Source organism: Scyliorhinus torazame, chromosome 22, assembly GCF_047496885.1.
Source record: "Scyliorhinus torazame isolate Kashiwa2021f chromosome 22, sScyTor2.1, whole genome shotgun sequence".
Taxonomy (NCBI): domain Eukaryota; kingdom Metazoa; phylum Chordata; class Chondrichthyes; order Carcharhiniformes; family Scyliorhinidae; genus Scyliorhinus; species Scyliorhinus torazame.
The window spans coordinates 91065195-91087500 of NC_092728.1; the positions used below are offsets into that span (position 1 = coordinate 91065195).

General features: G+C 50.8%; 1 protein-coding gene across 3 annotated transcripts in view; it reads right to left on the reverse strand.

The window, feature by feature from the left end:
* c5 (complement component 5) overlaps positions 1-22306 on the reverse strand; it is a 223942-nt gene that overhangs the window by 144616 nt on the left and 57020 nt on the right. For all 3 annotated transcript variants that reach the window (XM_072488563.1, XM_072488561.1, XM_072488562.1), the window contains exons 12-13: positions 3028-3222; positions 943-1152 (exon numbers count right to left, since the gene is read on the reverse strand). In XM_072488563.1, the coding sequence (XP_072344664.1) occupies positions 943-1152; positions 3028-3222 (405 nt within the window). The remainder of the gene's footprint in view (positions 1-942; positions 1153-3027; positions 3223-22306) is intronic.

Consider the following 22306-nt stretch of genomic DNA (forward strand, 5'->3'; position numbering starts at 1 on the left):
TGGGGCAATCGGAGGGTGGGGTGTCGGGTGGTGGTGGGCCGTGGGTGGGGATCCAGCTGGTGCCAGGTCCCTGAGGGAGACTGTGTCCTGGTGGCCGTCAGGGTACGCCACGTAGGCGTACTGCGGGTTCACATGCAGTAGTTGTACCCTTCCACCTTGTGGATCCGCACGTGTTTGCAGAGTAGGACGGGTCCAGGAGCTGCCAGCCACGTTAGGAGCGAAACCCCGGAGGTGGACTTCCGTAGAGGGGTGGATGAAGCTTTCCATGCTCCCGGAGTCAAAAAGGCAGGATGTCTTGTGCCCATCGACTTTCACCGTCGTCGTCGTGGTTGTGAGGTTGTGCGGCCGGGACTGGTCGAGCGTGATGGAGGCGAGCTGCGGCTGGTGTTGGTAGGCCGCGGGCTGGTCGGCGGCAGTGGCAGGCATTGAATGGCCAGATGAAGTGCCCGACGAGCAGGGGTCCTGAGGCGCCGTCCAAAATGGTGCCAAAGATGGTGGCGTCCACGAGGCACACATGGCGGGCGGCATTAAATATGGCGGCGACCATGGGCCGCAAGTGGTCTGCGGGGATGAAAATGACGGTGCCCATGGGTCGCACGTGGTGGGTGCAGGAACACTGGGCCTAGATACAATCAGTGGTGACTACCACATGTTGCTAGACGGAACTAGTAGAAATCTGACCAAACATCTTATGACCAGAGTGCGAGCCATCAATAAAATTGAAAAAAAGGTCCTGAGTGAGGAAATGAGTAGGAGTAAAACAAAAGTTGTTCAAAGTGAGAACAAGTTAAGTCATGAGGAGGAGCGTAGTATTGAATGGAGACTGTTGGGCCATCATGACATCCACTGGAATCTTGTGCACTGCCCTAAACTGGGTGCTATAAAAAACACAGTTTAAATGAAGGTTAATCTACCATGACTGAATACTCTGTTAGGACCCACCTGTTGATTGTTTACACACTTCCCTTCCACTTCGAACCACAGAGAATCAACAACCAGCTCAGCTCTGTTTTCTCCAATTACCACATAATATGCAATCAGGCGAGCAGAAGGAATCATTTCTGTCGTAATGGGAATGTTCAGACTGAAAATCCGGTTGCCAACTGGACGGTTTTTGGTCTCAAATAAAATTATTTTTCCTTTTGATACAACCTAGGTTATGACAAAAATTAATATTTATAGCACAGAATTTGTTTTAAAATATCTAAAATAACTGATACTACATGTGAAAGCCTTCTATATAATCATAATTATCTTTAATTCAATTAAAATATGAAATAAATCTTGGACTACAATACAATTCTTCTTAGGATGTTTTATTCTGTCACTTCTTCCTCTGCTCTGAACTTCTGTATTCATTCAAGTGTGGACGACCGTATCAGGAATCTGCCATATTGCCACAGTGTCACTATTTTTAACAGTTGAAAAGATTCCTGCCATATCCAAGTGTGACAGACGAAATGCAAACCATGTATACCATTTTTATATAGTAGTTTTTTTTAATACCAGTAAGCTTTCTGTGCTGTTGGATAAATGCTGCTGTAGTACATTGGGTGAGATTTTCTGGCCGTTCGCCTTGGCGGATCTTCTGGTCCCACTGAAAGTGCACCCCCGCCGCGGGTTTCTCGACAGCGAGCGATGCATTCAACAGGAAATCCCGTTGACAATGGCGGGACCAGAAGATCCCACTGCCGGCCAAGAGCCGGCTGCCTCCCGCCGAAGCGAAACACGGGCAGGTTGCTCGGTAAATCCCACCCAATATGTTCTCTGCTGAGGTGTGCGGTCTCTCAATCCAAAATGTACAAATTCTCTAATTAAACAGTCTTTGGTCACTCTTAAAAGTTTGAATATTGTTTGGTTAAGTAACCTTGTAGATTGGAATCCATTTGTTAGTTTTAGGTTACAATTTAGAATCGTTCAGCATTTTAAGTAGTCACATATTTGTCACAAAGTGCGGATTTTGAACATGATATCTGGAATGTGGCATCTATACATGCTGATATACTATTTTAAATATATTTTTAGGGGAAATCCTTTGTTATTGTTGATAGTAAGTTTTATTTTGTATTACTTCATAAGACAAGGGTTTTACATCATGTAAGGGTGAATGAATAGATTTAGTAAAAGGGGGGATAGTGTTAACACCCCTACATTAGAATAAAGAGCACATGCTTTACCTCAAGGACCTAAGATCAGCGGAACCCGCCAACAATGTTTTTTATTTGTTCGAAGAACAGTCTGTAGCTAGGAGATAACAGCCAAGCTTTGGGGTGAAAGGTTTAATAATACAAGAGTGAAATTAAACAATGTTTTGTGTACTGACTAACTGTATTAGTAGTTTGAATCTGTGACTTGGTGGAGAGCGTTATATTAGAGGTGAGAGCTGTATTAGAGTAGAGTTCTGGTTCAAAGGTTCCCTCCATGCTTGAAACATGAATAAATGATTGTAACGTGTCCCTGAATCCCCAGTGGTTAGTTGGTCCACCACAACACACTGTATAATGCATTGTGCCTTATTCTGTTGTTAGTGAGCTATGTTCCTTTAAGGAACTAAATTCTATTTTTTATTGACTAAACACATGTTCAGGCCACAGAGTTTAACAGTTGCTTGGTGGCAGAATTGAATATTGTGAAACATTTATCAATTTTGGCGCTGGGTCAAAAGCATTTAACTCTAAAGGTGAATTGTTATTGAGACTAGAGATGAGAGCTCACGCTTTGTTAGTGACAAGGTTAATTAGGGACTTGCAGATATCATGGCTCTGTTTTTTTGTGTCTTGGGCAATGTTAGTATAGATTTCAAATAATTGTTTTGGTTTATTAATACATTTTTTCAAATGTGACACTGAAATTTGCAGTATGTTGTATCTGAAGTAAGACTAACATGAAGTGTGAGTGACAGGAAATGTATAAAGAATACATTTTACATCTATAAACAGGTGTCAAATTTTCCATTACGTACTAAATAAGAGCTTTCAAGGAATTTCTATTAGATATTAACGTAAAACTGTAATAAATCATTTTTACCTGATAGTGGAAGTGCTTTATTTTGTTCAAGTAGGGACTACTTGCGACAAGATGCACATTAAAATACTCCCCCACATGGTATTTGTGGTGACCTCCTGTCCAGGTAATGTAGAGGTAGCTTTTAGAAACTGACTGATAAGCTTCTGCTGTGTATGATTTGGAGATGGGATATTGACTGTCAAGCGCAGTTTTAATCTAAAGAAAAGTTGCAATGAAGTTCATTTCAATTACAAGAAAAACTGACTGAGGAGAAACTTTACCAAGTTACAGTTAACTACAAACTTAGTACCGATAACACAACTTAATTTACATGGAATTCTCGTTTTAAGCAGGTTCTGTAAAGTGGAACTGACTTTGTGCGTTGAAAAAACTCAGTCGAAACCTAGGAGTATACAACAGGCATAACCCTAACCACCTGATGGATACAAGGCGGACACACTTAAAATTTGTAAGTTTCTTACCTGCAGGACACCTCTGTATTCAATTTTAACCTGCTCTTCTGAGTCAGCGGGAGGGACGCTTGTCAAAAGCTGCTTGGGTCAATCTATAAGTATACATTTCCATTCCAATGATGTTAGTGGGAAACAATTTTAATTCTGGCCTGAGCAGCGGAGTCAGGGCAGAAAAGGAATAGCAAAAGAAGAGGACAACAAAGGCAAGTTCTTTTTTTTCCTTTGTAGAGGCTGGATGAGGAGGAGTGCTCCTCCAGGCCCACAGGTAAAAACTGGGCCTCCCTTCCCCCACATTTCCCCTTCCTTGAACATAAGAGGGCTGTAAGTTACCTCTGGAACCCACATCCTACCTCCTATGTTGAGTTAACAGATGGACTCGACTCAGGTGGCATAGTGGTTAGCACTGCCGCGTCATAGCGCCAGAAATCCGGTTTCAGTTCCGGACTCGGGTGACAGTGTGGAGTTTGCACTTTCTCCCCGTGTCTGCGTGAGTTTCTTCTGCGTGCTCCAGTTTCCTCCCACAGTCTAAGGATGTGCAGGTTAGATGGATTGGCCACGCTAAATTGCCCCATAGTATCCAAAAGGTTAGGTGGGTTTACTAGGTAGGATGCCCTTTCAAAGGGTCAGTGCAGACTCGATGGACCAAATGGCCTCCGTCTGCACTGTAGGCATTCTATGATTCTATTTTATGATTCAGGCTTGCAATTTTCTGTGGCTGATCCCTGACTGGGTCAGCTGGGATGTTGGCTGGATGGATTCAAATGAGGTCAACAAACAAACAAAGAACAAAGAAATGTACAGCACAGGAACAGGCCCTTCGGCCCTCCAAGCCCGCGCCGACCATACTGCCCGACTAAACTACAATCTTCTACACTTCCTGGGTCCGTATCCTTCTATTCCCATCCTATTCATATATTTGTCAAGATGCCCCTTAAATGTCCCTATCGTCCCTGCCTCCACTACCTCCTCCGGTAGTGAGTTCCAGGCACCCACTACCCTCTGCGTAAAAAACTTGCCTCGTACATCTACTCTAAACTTTGCCCCTCTCACCTTAAACCTATGCCCCCTAGTAATTGACCCCTCTACCCTGGGGAAAAGCCTCTGACTATCCACTCTGTCTATGCCCCTCATAATTTTGTATACCTCTATCAGGTCGCCCCTCAACCTCCTTCGTTCCAGTGAGAACAAACCGAGTTTATTCAATCGCTCCTCATAGCTTATGCCCTCCATACCAGGCAACATTCTGGTAAATCTCTTCTGCACCCTCTCTAAAGCCTCCACATCCTTCTGGTAGTGTGGCGACCAGAATTGAACACTATACTCCAAGTGTGGCCTAACTAAGGTTCTATACAGCTGCAACATGACTTGCCAATTCTTATACTCAATGCCCCGGCCAATGAAGGCAAGCATGCCGTATGCCTTCTTGACTACCTTCTCCACCTGTGTAGCCCCTTTCAGTGATCTGTGGACCTGTACTCCTAGATCTCTTTGACTTTCAATACTCTTGAGGGTTCTACCATTCACCGTATATTCCCTACCTGCATTAGCCCTTCCAAAATGCATTACCTCACATTTGTCCAGGTTAAACTCCATCTGCCATCTCTCCGCCCAAGTCTCCAGACAATCTAAATCCTGCTGTATCCTCAGACAGTCCTCATCGCTATCCGCAATTCCACCAACCTTTGTGTCGTCTGCAAACTTACTAATCAGACCAGTTACATTTTCCTCCAAATCATTTATATATACTACAAAGAGCAAAGGTCCCAGCACTGATCCCTGTGGAACACCACTGGTCACAGCCCTCCAATTAGAAAAGCATCCCTCCATTGCTACCCTCTGCCTTCTATGGCCTAGCCAGTTCTGTATCCACCTTGCCAGTTCACCCCTGATCCCGTGTGACTCCACCTTTTGTACTAGTCTACCATGAGGGACCTTGTCAAAGGCCTTACTGAAGTCCATATAGACAACATCTACTGCCCTACCTGCATCAATCATCTTAGTGACCTCCTCGAAAAACTCTATCAAGTTAGTGAGACACGACCTCCCCTTCACAAAACCGTGCTGCCTCTCACTAATACGTCCATTTGCTTCCAAATGGGAGTAGATCCTGTCTCGAAGAATTCTCTCCAGTAATTTCCCTACCACTGAAGTAAGGCTCACCGGCCTGTAGTTCCCGGGATTATCCCTGCCACCCTTCTTAAACAGAGGAACAACATTGGCTATTCTCCAGTCCTCCGGGACATCCCCTGAAGACAGCGAGGATCCAAAGATTTCTGTCAAGGCCTCAGCAATTTCCTCTCCAGCCTCCTTCAGTATTCTGGGGTAGATCCCATCCGGCCCTGGGGACTTATCTACCTTAATATTTTTTAAGACACCCAACACCTCGTCTTTTTGGATCACAATGTGACCCAGGCTATCTACACCCCCTTCTCCAGACTCAACATCTACCAATTCCTTCTCTTTGGTGAATACTGATGCAAAGTATTCATTTAGTACCTCGCCCATTTCCTCTGGCTCCACACATAGATTCCCTTGCCTATCCTTCAGTGGGCCAACCCTTTCCCTGGCTACCCTCTTGCTTTTTATGTAAGTGTAAAAAGCCTTGGGATTTTCCTTAACCCTATTTGCCAATGACTTTTCATGACCCCTTCTAGCCCTCCTGACTCCCTGCTTAAGTTCCTTCCTACTTTCCTTATATGCCACACAGGCTTCGTCTGTTCCCAGCCTTTTAGCCCTGACAAATGCCTCCTTTTTCTTTTTGACGAGGCCTACAATATCATTCGTCATCCAAGGTTCCCGAAAATTGCCGTATTTGTCTTTCTTCCTCACAGGAACATGCCTGTCCTGTATTCCTATCAACTGACACTTGAAAGCCTCCCACATGTCAGATGTTGATTTGCCCTCAAACATCCGCCCCCAATCTATGCTCTTCAGTTCCCGCCTAATATTGTTATAATTAGCCTTCCCCCAATTTAGCACATTCATCCTCGGACCACTCTTATCCTTGTCCACTAGTACTTTAAAACTTACTGAATTGTGGTCACTGTTACCGAAATGCTCCCCTACTGAAACATCTACCACCTGGCCGGGCTCATTCCCCAATACCAGGTCCAGTACCGCCTCTTCCCTAGTTGGACTGTTTACATATTGTTTTAAGAAGCCCTCCTGGATGCTCCTTACAAACTCTGCCCCGTCTAAGCCCCTGGCACTAAGTGAGTCCCAGTCAATATTGGGGAAGTTGAAGTCTCCCATCACCACAACCCTGTTGTTTTTACTCTTTTCCAAAATCTGTCTACCTATCTGCTCCTCTATCTCCCGCTGGCTGTTGGGAGGCCTGTAGTATACCCCCAACATTGTGACTGCACCCTTCTTATTCCTGATCTCTACCCATATAGCCTCACTGCCCTCTGAGGTGTCCTCTCGCTGTATAGCTGTGATACTCTCCTGAACAAGTAGCGCAACTCCGCCTCCCCTTTTACATCCCCCTCTATCCCGCCTGAAACATCTAAAACCTGGAACGTTTAGCTGCCAATCCTGCCCTTCCCTCAACCAGGTCTCTGTAATGGCAACAACATCATAGTTCCAAGTAGTAATCCAAGCTCTAAGTTCATCTGCCTTACCCGTAATGCTCCTTGCATTAAAACATATGCACTTCAGGCCACCAGACCCGCTGTGTTCAGCAACTTCTCCCCGTCTGCTCTGCCTCAGAGCCACACTGTCCATATTCCCTAGTTCTCCCTCAACGCTCTCACCTTCTGACCTATTGCTCCCGTGCCCACCCCCCTGCCATACTAGTTTAAACCCTCCCGTGTGACACTAGCAAATCTCGCGGCCAGGATATTTATGCCTCTCCGGTTTAGATGCAACCCGTCCATCTTATACAGGTCACACCTGCCCCGGAAGAGCTCCCAGTGGTCCAGATAACCGAAACCCTCCCTCCTACACCAGCTGTTTAGCCACGTGTTTGTCTGCTCTATCTTCCTATTTCTAGCCTCACTGGCACGTGGCACAGGGAGTAATCCCGAGATTACAACCCTCGAGGTCCTGTCTTTTAACTTTCTGCCTAGCTCCCTGAACTCCTGCTGCAGGACCTCATGCCTCTTCCTGCCTATGTCGTTAGTACCAATATGTACAACGACCTCTACCTGTTTGCCCTCCCCCTTCAGGATTCCCTCTACCCGTTTGGAGACATCCTGGACCCTGGCACCAGGGAGGCAACATACCATCCTGGAGTCTCTTTCACGTCCACAGAAGCGCCTATCTGTTCCCCTGACTATAGAGTCCCCTATAACTATTACTCTTCTGCGCTTTGACCCTCCCTTCTGAACATCAGAGCCAGCCGTGGTGCCACTGCTCTGGCTGCTGCTGTTTTCCCCTGATAGGCTATCCCCCCCGACAGCATCCAAAGGGGTATATCTGTTCGAGAGGGGGACAACCACAGGGGATTCCTGCACTGACTGCCTGCCCTTTCTGGTGGTCACCCATTTCTCTGCCTGCACCTTGGGTGTGACCACACTTACATAACTGCGATCTATGACGCTTTCCGCCACCTGCATGCTCCTAAGTGCATCCAATTGCTGCTCCAACCGAACCATGCGGTCTGTGAGGAGCTGCAGTTGGGTGCACTTTCTGCAGATGAAGCCATCCAGGACGCTGGAAGCCTCCCGGACCTGCCACATCTCACAGTCAGAGCACAGCACCCCTCTAACTGACATTGCGTCAATTAATTAAAATTAAAATTTGTCTTTTTTTTTTTAATAAATACTTTTTTTTTTAAATTACAAAGTTACTGTCAACTATCTGTTTCCTAGCACTAGATTTCTAATAGAAATGCGATAGCTAACTATAATATCCTCCGATCTCTGGCTTAGATATCCTCTAAATTATAATTAAGTTATTATGTTTAATTAGTTCCCAAATAGTCAAAAAAAAAAATTAGGTTAGAATCCCAACCAGCCACTCAGGTCACAGCTTTTCTGTCCCCCCCGACACACACAATTTGAAAAAAGGTATAAAAGTAAAAATCACTTGCTTACCTTCTGAGATGTTCTCAGGTTCTCTCGCTGACAGAGACTGCTCCTCCACCTCCAATCCTTGGCCTGCACAATGCTAATAATATATAATATAATATGGCACTTACCTTACACCAATGGGTCTTATTATTAGGTTAGAGGAGGAGGGTGGGTGGGAGACACTACACGTGTAGTGTCTCGGGTTTCCTCTCCACCAGAATTTATTGGGGGGGGGGGGGGGGACTTGCCAGAGGTCGAACTTCCGGTTCCCGCCGAAATCCAATGGGCTGCTCCTGTAAAGGTAAGTGCTTTTAAACTAACTACTCACCTCCAAGAAGGCCCCTGCGCACCGCTGCCGCCGAAATCCAAAGGGCTGCTCCTGTAAGGTCCAGTTAAAATCAGCCAGCATTCATTCCACAGCAGGTGGAAAACTATGTCAGAGATGCAACGTCCGTTAAAATTTATCGGTGCGGTCGAACGGAGAAGTTTCTAAGTGTCATTGGCAGGTTTTGTTGGGAGTTTCCCGCAAGCTCTGCCAGTGAGTTCCCCGCTACTATCTAACCACACTTTTCGTCACTTTTTGGGGCCCTGGGATGTATTTCACCGATTTAGCCAACAGTTAGGGCGCGATTTAATGGAAATGTTTCTTAGTGTGGTAGCAAGCAGGAACTGCTGCGAGATTCTCGATGCTCAGCCCAGCGAGGCTGTCACCACCATAAAACGTTAATTTGTCAATTTAACAACGTCCCACTGGCTTCATGCCACAAATGATTATCCCACCGGCTGATTTGCTGGAACCCTCGCGGTCGCCAATCTCTGCTAACAATGGAGAGGAGCACTTAAACCCCTCTGCATAGTCAACCCCACACATCTCGCAGCCATGCCACCGAGGAGACCAGCCCCACGATTTGGGGATGCCGACCTGGTCAGATTGTTGATGTGGTTGAGACCAGACGGGGTGCCCTGTTTCCCCCGACGGGCTCGGAGGGTCAGCCACAGGGCAGCTACTGCCGCCTGCTCGGAAGTGGCAGTGACCGTCAGCTCGGAGAGTGTCACCAGGAGGACCGGCACCAGTGTCGTAGGAAGGACGTGATCTCCACCGGGCCACTTGGCTGGGTTGGCACCGATCTCCTGGCACCGGCCCTGCCCGCTAGCCAGACCAACCCATGAACATTCACCTGGTACTGCCCCCCACCCAGCCCCGTTCTGTGCCCCGGCCCGCCCATGCCCAGCACAGCCGCTCACGCCGCCAACCCCCAAACTCCCCTCCCCATACTCCTTATCGCCCCCCCCATGCTCCCTATCTCCTCTCCCCCCCCCACCCCCCCCCCCCCCCCCCCACCCCCACCGCACTCAGGATCCCTGGACACAGCTGGGTCCCAGTTAGATGCTGAGGCTTTGGGCAAGGTTTAACCGGAGTTGGTGCAGACGCTAAGGTGCGGCCGTGATATTCAGAGGAGGATGTCGGCAATGCTCCTGCAGGTCCGTAACCGATTGGAGGAGTCCCAGAGGCAATGGACGCAGGAGATAGTGTCAGCAATGCACGGCACAGAGGCCAGCACTGCTACGGTGGAGGCCGCAGTGGAGACCCAGTTGCATGATGTTGCAGCATGAGTGGAGGTGTCCAAAGCGTGGCTCAGATGGTGACGGCCATGGCTGAGCGTCTTAACAGCACGTCCCAGTCACTGGGGGATGTGTCCCAGTCCCACGTGGACCTTAATGAGGTGCTACGGAGCATATCCCAATCTCAGGTGGGCATAGCCAAGGCGCCGCGTAGCATGTCCCAGTCTCAAGTGGGCATTGCCAGGGCACTCCAGATCATGTCCCAGTGACCAAAGGCATCAACACCATGCTGCAGACATTGTGGAGCTGCCAGAGCTGGCAGAGCCAGATGACAGAGCAGCAGCCAGGGCTCGTTCCAGCTGCCACTCCATCCCGAGGTGAACTCCTGGGCCATATGGGCAGAGTCCGTGAGGAGGAGGTGCTGGGTGTCAATTCAGAGCCACCATACGGCGTGGTGATGGTTGCCATCAGACAATGGCGCCTCTCAGAGTCAGCACAGTGGGGCAAGGGTGCCGGAGCCCTCCTGCCCCAGGGCCCTCAGCAGACACCCGCCAGGGGTATCGAAGGCCACGGACACAGTAGGCAGCAGGCTGCCTCCACATCGGATGTGGGTCCTGGGGACGCACCTAGCCCCATCTACAGGGCATGAAAGACTAAGTAGGTCGAGGATCAGTGAGAGGGCAAGGGGGAGGAGGTTGGGGTTAAGGGGGGGGAGGTTGTGATGAGGGGGAGGTGTTGGGTGGGGAGGTGGGGCAGCACCAACGGGGGTCTGGGGCAGACAGGGCCACATATGTACAGCATTAAGAAAAGTTGCACTCGAGAAATATGACGCCTTTGGCAATTTCATCCGCAATGCGGGTCTTCTAGCCTCCAACTGGTACTGCGGGTCCTCCCCAGGTCCCAGTCCCTCCTGGTCCGGTGCCTCCGCGCCATCTTCCTCCTCTAAGGTGACCAGATGTCCCTCCATCACCACCTCCAGCTTGTCATCTCGATGCTGTGCCAGATTGTGGAGGGCATAGCAGACCACCACAAAGCGGGCGATCATCCGTGGGTGTACTGCAGTGCACCACCAGAGTGGTCGAGGCATTGGAATGTCTGACTGCCCCAGGATGTAGCTGTCTGCACACTTCTTGGGAAGATGCACACACTTGCATGATCTTCATGGTCGCACACGAGCTGGATGTTCAGGGAGTGGAACCCCTTCCAGTTGATGTGGGGCATTCCCAGACAGTCCAGTGAGCACAAGGCGACATGCGTGCAAACTATTACCCTCTGAACCTGGGGCATCCCGGCAATGGGGGAGAATCCTGTTGCCCGGGCATCTCATTGGGCCTGGTCCATGTTCATGTAAGCAAATTACTTCGGATGCTGGAAACTGATACAAAAACAATATTCAGACTCGAAACATTAGCTCCCTTCTCTCTCCATAGATGCTGTCAGACCAGGGCATCCATGACCTCACAGATGCACTTGTGAGCTGTAGCTTGTGAGATGCCACACAACTCCCTGCTCGAGCCCTGGAATGATCCTGAGGCGTAAAAGTGCAGGGCTGCAGTGACCTTGACGGTCACCGGGAGTGGGCATCCTCCTCCTCCACGTGATGCCAAGTCCACAAGGCCATAGCACAGGTGCCGTACCATCCCCTTGTTGAGGCGGAGTCTCCTGCAGCACAAACTGTACGCCATCTGTTTGAAAGACCAGCGATGCCTGTACACCTTGGGCCGTCGCTGGCCCCTGGGTCCCACTTTGGCATGTTGGGCGGCCGGGTTCTCAGAATGTCAGGCAGGGCCCTGCACATGGGCTGCCACCTCAAGCCTCTGACGACACTGCTGCCACCGCCTTCTCCGATGTCTGGCTGCCTGGCCTGCCAGCAGCACCATGAGGACAGCTTCCACTGGGTCCAAAGTATCATCCATGCCCTGTAATGATTAGGAGAGGGTATGAGACTGACAACCAGCAGTGTCTTCGACCCCGGAACCCTTCATTCACCCATTGCATCCCAGACCGTCCCCCACCCACCTCCCATATCTTCTGCCATCCGGCAAACCCTGCTCACGTATCCCATCCCCTGGTCACCGAACTTCACATCCTGTACTCCAGACACCCGCACGTAACATTACCTGGATCATGTACTAGTCCCATCCCTGGTGCACACACCCACCTTCTGGTCGCTGTAACAGAGTGACCCGGACCCTGGTGTTCAGATGTTGCCTGCTGTGTCCATGGTACTGCCTTCCGCAGTGTCCAGGCACAATTAGAACATACAACATAGAACATTACAACGCAGTACAGGCCCTTCGGCCCTCGATGTTGCACCGACCTGTGAAACCACTCTAAAGCCCATCTACACTATTCCCTTATTGTCCATATGTCTATCCAATGACCATTTGAATGCCCTTAGTGTTGGCAAGTCCACTACCGTTGCAGGCAGGGCATTCCACGCCCTTACTACTCTCTGAGTAAAGAACCTACCTCTGACATCTGTCTTATATCTATCTCCCCTCAATTTAAAGCTATGTCCCCTCGTGCTGGACATCACCATCCGAGGAAAAAGGCTCTCACTGTCCACCCTATCCAATCCTCTGATCATCTTGTATGCCTCAATTAAGTCACCTCTTAACCTTCTTCTCTCTAACGAAAACAGCCTCAAGTCCCTCAGCCTTTCCACATAAGATCTTCCCTCCATACCAGGCAACATTCTGGTAAATCTCCTCTGCACCCTTTCCAATGCTTCCACATCCTTCCTATAATACGGCGACCAGAATTGCATGCAATACTCCAAATGCGGCCGCACCAGAGTTTTGTACAGCTGCAACATGACCTCATGGCTCCGAAACTCAATCCCTCTACCAATAAAAGCTAACACACCTTAAGCCTTCTTAACAACCCTCTCAACCTGGGTGACAACTTTCAGGGATCTATGTACATGGACACCGAGATCTCTCTGCTCATCCACACTGCCAAGAATCTTACCATTAGCCCAGTACTCTGTCTTCCTGTTATTCCTTCCAAAATGAATCACCTCACACTTTTCTGTATTAAACTTCATTTACTACCTCTCAGCCCAGCGCTGCAGCTTATCTATGTCCCTCTGTAACTTGCAACATCAGTCTGCACTGTCCACAACTCCACCGACTTTAGTGTCATCTGCAAATTTACTCACCCATCCTTCTACGCCCTCCTCCAGGTCATTTATAAAAATGACAAACAGCAGTGGCCCCAAAACAGATTCTTGTGGTACACCACTAGTAACTGGACTCCAGTCTGAACATTTCCCATCAAGCACCACCCTTTGTCTCCTTCCAGCTAGCCAATTTCTGATCCAAACTGCTAAACCACCCTGAATCCCATGCCTCCGTATTTTCTGCAGTAGCCTACCGTGGGGAACCTTATCAAACGCTTTACTGAAATCCACATACACCACATCAACTGCTTACCCTCATCCACCTGTTTGGTCACCTTCTCAAAGAACTCAATAAGGTTTGTGAGGCACGACCTACTCTTCACAAAACCGTGTTGACTATCTCGAATCAAATTATTCCTTTCCAGCTGATTATACATCCTATCTCTTATAAACCTTTCCAAGATTTTGCCCACAACAGAAGTAAGGCTCACTGGTCTATAGTTACCGGGGTTGTCTCTACTCCCCTTCTTGAACAAGGGGACAACATTTGCTATCCTCCAGTCTTCTGCCACTATTCCTGTAGACAAAGATGACTTAAAGATCAAATCCAAAGGCTCAGCAATCTCCTCCCTGGCTTCCCAGAGAATCCTAGGATAAATCCCATTCGGCCCAGGGGACCTATCTATTTTCACACTTTCCAGAATTGCTAACACCTCCTCCTTATGAACCTCAAGCCCTTCTAGTCTAGTAGCCTGAATCTCAGTATTCTCCTCGACAACATTGTCTTTTTCCTGTGTGAATACTGATGAAAAATATTCATTTCGCACCTCTCCTATCTCCTAGGACTCCAAGTACAACTTCCCACTACTGTCCTTGACTGTCCCTACTCTTACCCTAGTAATTCGTTTATTCCTGACATATCTATAGAAAGCTTTCGGGTTATCCTTGATCCTACCTGCCAAAGACTTCTCATGTCCCCTCCTGGCTCTTCTTAGCTCTCTCTTTAGGTCCTTCCTAGCTAACTTGTAACTCTCGAGCTCCCTAACTGAACCTTCATGTCTCATCTTTACATAAGCCTCCTTCTTCCTCTTGACAAGTGTTTCGACTGCTTTAGTAAACCACGGTTCCCTTGCTCGACCACTTCCTCCCTGCCTGACTGGTACATACTTATCAAGGACACGCAGTAGCTGTTCCTTGAACAAGCTCCACATTTCCATTGTGCCCACCCCCTGCAATTTTCCTCTCCATCCGATGCATCCTAAGTCTTGCCTCATCGCATCATAATTTCCTTTCCCCCAGATATAACTCTTGCCCTGCTGTATATACCTATCCCTTTCCATCACTAAAGTAAACGTAATCGAATTGTGGTCACTATCACCAAAATGCTCACCTACCTCCAAATCTAACACCTGTCCTGGTTCATTACCCAGTACCAAATCCAATATGGCCTCGCCTCTCGTTGGCCTATCTATATACTGTGTCAGGAAACCCTCCTGCACACATTGGACAAAAACGGACCCATCTAAAGTACTCGAACTATAGCGTTTCCAGTCAATATTTGGAAAGTTAAAGTCCCCCATAACAACTACCCTGTTGCTTTCGCTCCTATCCAGAATCATCTTTGCAATCCTTTCCTCTACATCTCTGGAACTTTTCGGAGGCCAAGAGAAAACCCCTAACAGGGTGACCTCTCCTTTCCTGTTTCTAACCTCAGCCCATGCTACCTCAGTAGACGAATCCTCATCAAACGTCCTTTCTGCCACCGTAAAACTGTCCTTGACTAACAATGCCACCCCTCCACCTCTTTTACCACCTTCCCTGAGCTTACTGAAATATCTAAACCCCGGCACCTGCAACAACCATTCCTGTTCCTGCTCTATCCATGTCTCCGAAATGGCCACAACATCGAAGTCCCAGGTACCAACCCAATTTCCAGGCATCACGTCTGATTGGGATGTTAGGCAATAACTCCCTTGCTGCATAGCACCCCTACCCATGGAAATCATCTTGGGAGTTGTGAAGTGCTCACTTAACTACGATTGCCAATTCCTATTAGCAATAGCTTCAGCCGGACAGCCAGTGGTCAGTGGGAGATATGGGTGTTCGGTGGGGCAGACAGGCAGGGGCTAGGGGCTGTGGTCAGTGGGAAGGCGCAGCTGAGGCCGAACATAACCTCGTTTTCTGCACTGAGGAGCTCTGCCACCGGAACAGATGCCATTTAAAATTGGCGTCAGATTTCTGGAACCCTCGGTGCAACCCCTGCCTCCCAAACTCCAACTCACCATGCCTTTCGGACACAGCGGGGCTGTTCTTTCGTGCACTTAGAATTATTTTCATCACTGGGGAGCTGAACTCACTGGCCAGACTGGCTCCTCCAAGAAAGGGTCACCATTTTGAAAGGGTGCCCTGATCTCTAAGTGAGCTTGAATTCCCACACACCCCACAGCGACAGGCAATGTCACCCGCACACACGTTAGGCATTAACCCACCCCCTCCCTGATGCACGGTCAATTGCACACAGACGAGAGTTGAATACAACTGAGGCTTTATTACTCTAAGATGTGTGGTCTCCTATAGCAGCTGGCGAAATGGCTGCTGTATAAGGAGCACACATATTTATACTCTGCCTACTGGGCGGAGCCAGCAGGCAGGGACCTGTAGTACTGGGTCTTACCACACATCTTTTAATATGCACAACAGTGGTGATTGCCACATTCACCCCCTGTTAAAATAGAGCCCGGCAGGGGTGGTGGAGAACTACATACATAGCAAGGTTAATATATAGAAGCAAAAAAAAACATTTCTTTCTGAAGTCCAGTACAAGGTGGTTTGATAGTCCCGAACCAATTATAGATTTAGCCGGTCCGGGGCCTTGATGTGGTGTTGGGAGCGACGCAGTGGTGGCAGCGATTCCGGTATTGGTCTGGTCCTCGGTGACTCTGGGAGCGTGCCGAAATCCTCTTCATCCTCGGGCGTGGGCAGGGGGAGGACGGATGGTCCTGGGGGGGGTTGCTGCTGGGTGCGCCGGGGGAGGGGGGGGTGGAGCCGGGCCGGAGGGGTGTGTGTGTGTGTGGAACCTGCTGGTGCCAGGTCCCTGAGGGGGACAGTATCCTGGCGGCCGTCGGGGTATGCTACGTAGGCATACTGGGGGTTAGCGTGGAGTAGTTGCACCCTTTCAACCAACAGGTCCGCCTTGTGGAGTCGGATGTGCCTACGGAGGAGTACGGGTCCTGGAGCTGCGAGCCAAGTCGGGAGCGACATCCCGGATGTGGACTTCCTGGGGAAGGCAAAGAGACGTTCATGGGGTGTGTCGTTAATGGCGGTGCATAATAGCGACCGAATGGAGTGCAGTGCATCAGGGAGGACCTCCTGCCAGGGGGAAGCCGGGAGATTTCTGGACCATAGGGCCAGTTGGACGGCCCTCCAGACCGTCCTGTTCTCCCTCTCCACCTGCCCGTTTCCCCGGGGGTTATAGCTGGTCATCCTGCTGGAGGCGATACCCCTGCTGAGCAGGAACTGATGCAGCTCATCACTCATGAATGAGGATCCCCTGTCACAGTGGATGTAGGCGGGGAAGCCGAATAGAGCGAGGATTGTGTTGAGGGCTTTGATGACGGTGACAGTCGTCATGTCGGGGCATGGGATGGCGAAGGGGAATCTGGAGTATTCATCGAACACACTGAGGAAATACGTGTTACGGTCGGTGGAGGGAAGGGGCCCTTTGAAATCCACGTTGAGGCGTTCAAAGGGGCGGGAGGCCTTCACCAGGCACGCGTGGTCCGGCTGGTAGAAGTGCAGTTTGCACTCCGCACAGACCTGGCAGTCCCTGGTGATTGCCCTGACTCCCTCGACGGAGTAGGGCAGATTACCTGGCAGTCCCTGGTGATTGCCCTGACTCCCTCGACGGAGTAGGGCAGATTGCGGGCCTTTATGAAATGGTACAACCGTGTGACTCCTGGGTGACAAAGGTCGTCGTGCAGGGTCCGGAGTCGGTCTACTTGTGCGCTGGCACATGTACCTCGGGATAGGGCATCTGGGGGCTCGTTGAGCTTGCCGGGGCGATACGAAATCTTGTAGGTGGAGAGCTTGATCCGCCACCTCAATATTTTATCATTTTTTATCTTACCCCGCTGCGTGTTATTAAACATGAAGGCTACCAACCGTTGGTCAGTGAGGATAGTGAATCTCCTGCCAGCCAGGTAATGCCTCCAATGCCGCACAGCTTCAACAATGGCTTGGGCCTCTTTTTCGACGGAGGAGTGCCAAATTTTAGAGGCATGAAGGGTGCGGGAAAAGAATACCATGGGCCTGCCTGCCTGATTGAGCGTGGTGGCTTGGGCGACGTCTGATGCGTCGCTCTTCACTTGAAAGGGCAGCGCTCGTCTACTGCGTGCATTGCGGCCTTGGCGATATCGGCTCTGATACGGGCGAAGGCCTGTTGAGCCTCGGCCGTCTGGGGGCAAAGGGTGGACTGGATGAGTGGGCGGGCTTGTCCACATAGTTTGGGACCCACTGGGCGTAGTATGAAAAGAACCCCAGGGAGCGTTTGAGGGCCTTGGGGCAGTGGGGAAGGGGGAGCTCCATGAGGGGGCGCATGCGGTCGGGATCGGGCCTCAGAACTCTGTTCTGGACCACATAGCCGAGGATGGCTGAGCGGTTTGTGCTGAATACGCACTTCTCCTTGTTATAGGTGAGGTTTAGGAGAGTGGCGGTGTGGAGAAATTTTGCAAGGTTGGCATTGTAGTCCTGCTGATCGTGGCCGCAGATGGTGACATTGTCTAGGTACAGAAAGGTGGCCCACAACCCGTACCGGTCGACCATTCGGTCCATCTCCCTTTGGAAGACCGAATGGTGACACCAAAGGGAACCCTGAGAAAATGGTAGAGGCGGCCATCTGCCTCGAAGGCAGAAGTGTATGGGCCTTACGGATGGGGAGCTGGTGGTAGGCGGATTTGAGGTCTAGAGTTGAGAAGACCCGGTACTGTGCAATCTGATTGACCATATCAGATATGCATGGGTGGGGGTACGCGTCGAGCTGCGTGTACCTATTGATGGTCTGGCTGTAGACCACAACCATTCAGTGTTTCTCCTCAGTTTTCACCACTACCACTTGGGCTCTCCAGGGGCTGTTGCTGGCCTCGATGATGCCTTCCCGAAGCAGCCGCTGGACCTCGCACCTGATGAATGTCCTGTCCTGGGTGCTGTACCGTCTGCTCCAGGTGGCGGCGGGTTTGCAATCCGGGGTTAGGTTTGCGAATAGGGAAGGTGGGTCGACCTTTAGGGTCGCGAGGCCGTACACAGTAAGGGGTGGTAGGGGCCCGCCGAATTTCAAGGTAAGGCTCAGGAGGTTTGTAGCCACATAAAATGGCTGCGTTCCGATTAATCTGGCCAAAACCCAGTTTGAAATGGCTAACCCGAAAGACTGCTGGGAAAAGCAGCTAACGAGACACAAGCAGGCAGCTGCAGACAGTATTGCATATTTGGCTCTGGGGAAGTTAGCCCAGATCGATACTCAGGGCTATCAACAGCCCATCAACCCAGGTATTTGCAGTTACAGTCAGGACTGTTTGCAGCCCATCTATCCAGACATCTGCAGTTAAATCGGCTAGCCCCGGGGACAATTGCAACATATTAGCAATTGAATACCGGGCCTGACCTGTCTGCGCCTGCAGTGGCCGAAACAAAGACAGGTGAACGACCACCCCCCGATCGAGGAATTGCCTCACCATTGGACACATCGACCCCAGGGATTGGGGACAAATCCAATCACTTGGGACTCAGGGTCAAGGGCCGCCCCGGGAGGCGGGAAGCCCCTGGGCCCTATAAAAGTGAGGGTCCAAGTTTAGATCTCTCTCTCTCCTCTTCGCCTGCTCGAGACCTTCGCAAGAACAGCAACCGGCAACAGTAAGTTTGAATCCAGCGATCGCTATCCGGTAGAGACACCTAGCCACCGACCTGTAGCAGCCTTTTGAATCCCGCGGGCCAGATCTGATTGGACAAGCCATTTGTTTCCCTGACCTGGTGGGCTCTTCCTAAGTTAAGTATTGGCCAGTAGTGATAGGTTTGTTATATAGAAAGTAGTATTAGTGTATTAATATTGCTTGTTGTATATAATAAATGACGGTTGTTTTAATCCTTACTAAGCGGTGTGCTGTATTATTAATCATAACCTGAACTTGAACCACGTGGCGGTATCATAAAGATACCTGCCGACTCATGAGCAAAGCTGACGTAAACAGAGCAAATAGACTAAGGTTAAAAAGAGCAACAGGTTACACTGGAAGTCCAGGCCGAGTAGCAGGGCAGCGCAGAGATTAGGGAGGAGGTTGAGGAGGAAGCTGCTGAATTCTACGCCCTGGACCGTGAGTGTGACTATACAGTACCCCCAGATCGCCACGGAGTGGGATCCGGAGGCCAGGGAGATTCTTTGATTGGCGGGGTGTACCACAAGGGAGCAGCGCCTTACCATATCTGGATAGATGAAGCTTTCGGTGCTCCCGGAGTCCAGCAGGTAAGAGGTCTCGTGCCCATCGATCTTCACGTGTGTCGAGGCGGTGGCTAGATTGTGCGGGCGAGACTGGTCGATCGTGACCGAGGCGAGTCATGGCTGGTCGTCGCTGGTGTCGAACGATGGGGTGTCCGGTGGGCACGGGTCCTGGAACAATGGTTGTGCCCATGTGCTGTGGGGAAGACAAGATGGCGGCGCTTGATGATCTTGGGGTGGACAAGATGGCGGCACCCATGAGCCACACGTGGCGGGGGTTGAAAAAGATGGCGGCGCCCACTGGCCGCACGTGGTCTGAGGGGGAGAAGATGGCGGCGCCCACTGGCCGCGCGTGGTCCGGGGAGGTGAAAATGGCGGCCACCCATTGTCCGTACGCGAGGGGGGGTCGGGGCAATAGCGGCGACTGAGCGGGCCTGGCACACCGCAGCGAAGTGCCCCTTCTTGCCGCAGGCCTTGCAAAGGGCGGTGCGGGCCGGGCAGCGTTGGCGGGGGTGTTTCTGTTGCCCGCAGAAGTAACATCGGGGGCCTCCGGGGTTGGCTGGCTGGCGCGTGGCACAGACGTATTGGCTGGATGAGGCCCTCGGTGGGGCGGCCGTCTGCGGAGTTCTCGATGTGTAGGAGAGGTGGGCCGCGCGTCTGGGGGTGTAGGCCTGAATATTGCGCGAGGCGACCGTCATCGATAGCGCCAGTTGTTTTGTTGCTGCGAGGTCGAGCGTGGCCCCCTCTAAAAGTCGCTGGCGTATGAGGTCTGACCCTATCCCCGTAACGAAAGCGTCCCGCATGAGGAGGTCCGAATGTTCCGTGGCCGTGACGGCCTGACAGTCACAGTCTCTGACCAGGGGAATTAAATCACGTCAGAAATCTTCTACGGACTCACCAGTGAGTTGACTGCAAGTAAAGAGTACGTGTATCTGGATCTTCTGAGCTTCCGGGATTGGGTCTGGTGCAGACCTGATGTAAGCTTCGAAACAAGCTAGCCAGTGTTGAAAGTCCTTTTTGGCGTCGCTTGATTGCGGATCCAGCTGCAGGCAATCCGGCTTGATGCGGAGGTCCATCTTCTGAAAATCTTAAGAGTAATAAATTGATGCACGATCAATTGCACAGAGAGGAGAGTTGAATACAACTGAGGCTTTATTACTCTAAGATGTGTGGCCTCCTACAGCAGCTAGCGTAATGGCTGCTGTATAGGGAGCACACATATTTATACTCCGCCTACTGGGCGGAGCCAGCAGGCAGGGACTACCCCGTACCTGTAGTACAGGGTCTTACCACACATCTTCTAATATGTACAACAGTGGTGATTACCACACTCCCAAGTAAGGACACCCGGCTGTGGGGTCCCTAAGGGCCCCCTTCTTCAGCAGCACCCCCCACCCACACACTCTTTACAGCACCTACCCTTCCAGGACCCTCACCCTTCAACTTCCACCCCCAACCTCCCAGAGGCCCTTACTTACCTCCCCTGCATCCCCCCCTCCCCACCTTTCATACCTCCATTCACCCTCCTTTCATGGGCATGGCTCTCCTCAGGCCCTGACCTTTGTCAGTGCTGCCCTGCCACCCTGAGAGTTCTCCTGTCGGCTTTGTGGTGTGACTCAGGCACCTTGGCACTGCCAGTTCCAGGCGGAGAGCCAGGGGGCCATCCTGCCCTATCCCTGAAAACCCAGGGGCATCTGATGGCTTGGGAGAACCCCTGGGTGCCATTCCGCCTGTTATACCGGATTAAACAGTGCCTGGCTGAGGCCCCCCTATGGAGTCTAGTAGATCCCGTGAGGCCGGTAGATCACGACAGCTTTGGTAGATTTGGTGGCTAGATGTGCCATGTTGCAGGTGGGTGTTATTGCCTGGCATCCAATCAGACTTTGCGGCCTGGACACATTGCCTGAACACTGGAGGTTGCACAACCTAAGGTGCAGCAGCCAACAACCATACACGCTAGAGCTGGGCTGCAGCACTGGGGACACCCCTGTGACCAGAAAGTGTGTGTGTGTGAATCGGTGGGGAGGTTCTCGGAGCCAGTCCCAGTTCCGGTGGGGGTCTGGGACCCAGAGTCCATGGCTTGGTGCTCAAGGGCCCCTGTAGCCGGGGGAGTGCATGTACAGGGCACGGATCCTCAGCACAAGCTGGTCGTTGGCTGGCAGCCTGCGAGATGACAGGGAATGTAAGGGTGTGGGCGGCCACAGGGTAACAGGGTGGAAGCCATAACCAATTGCCGGTCTCACAGCTTCTCCAATAAATATTTCTTACAGATATCAAAGTACGGATGATATTTTGGGCAGCACGGTAGCATTGTGGATAGCACAATTGCTTCACAGCTCCAGGGTCCCAGGTTCGATTCCGACTTGGGTCACTGTCTGTGTGGAGTCTGCACATCCTCCCTGTGTGTGCGTGGGTTTCCTCCGGGTGCTCCGGTTTCCTCCCACAGTCCAAAGATGTGCAGGTTAGGTGGATTGGCCATGATAAATTGCCCTTAGTGTCCAAATCAGGGAGGGACCCAGAATGGGACTCCAGCGACAGCCCAAGGTGTGCAGGCGTTGCTGGCCATTTGAAGACATGTCAGACAGCATGTCCTGCAGGAGGCTCCACCTCAACATGGGGACCCTGAGGCACTTTTGCCATGTCC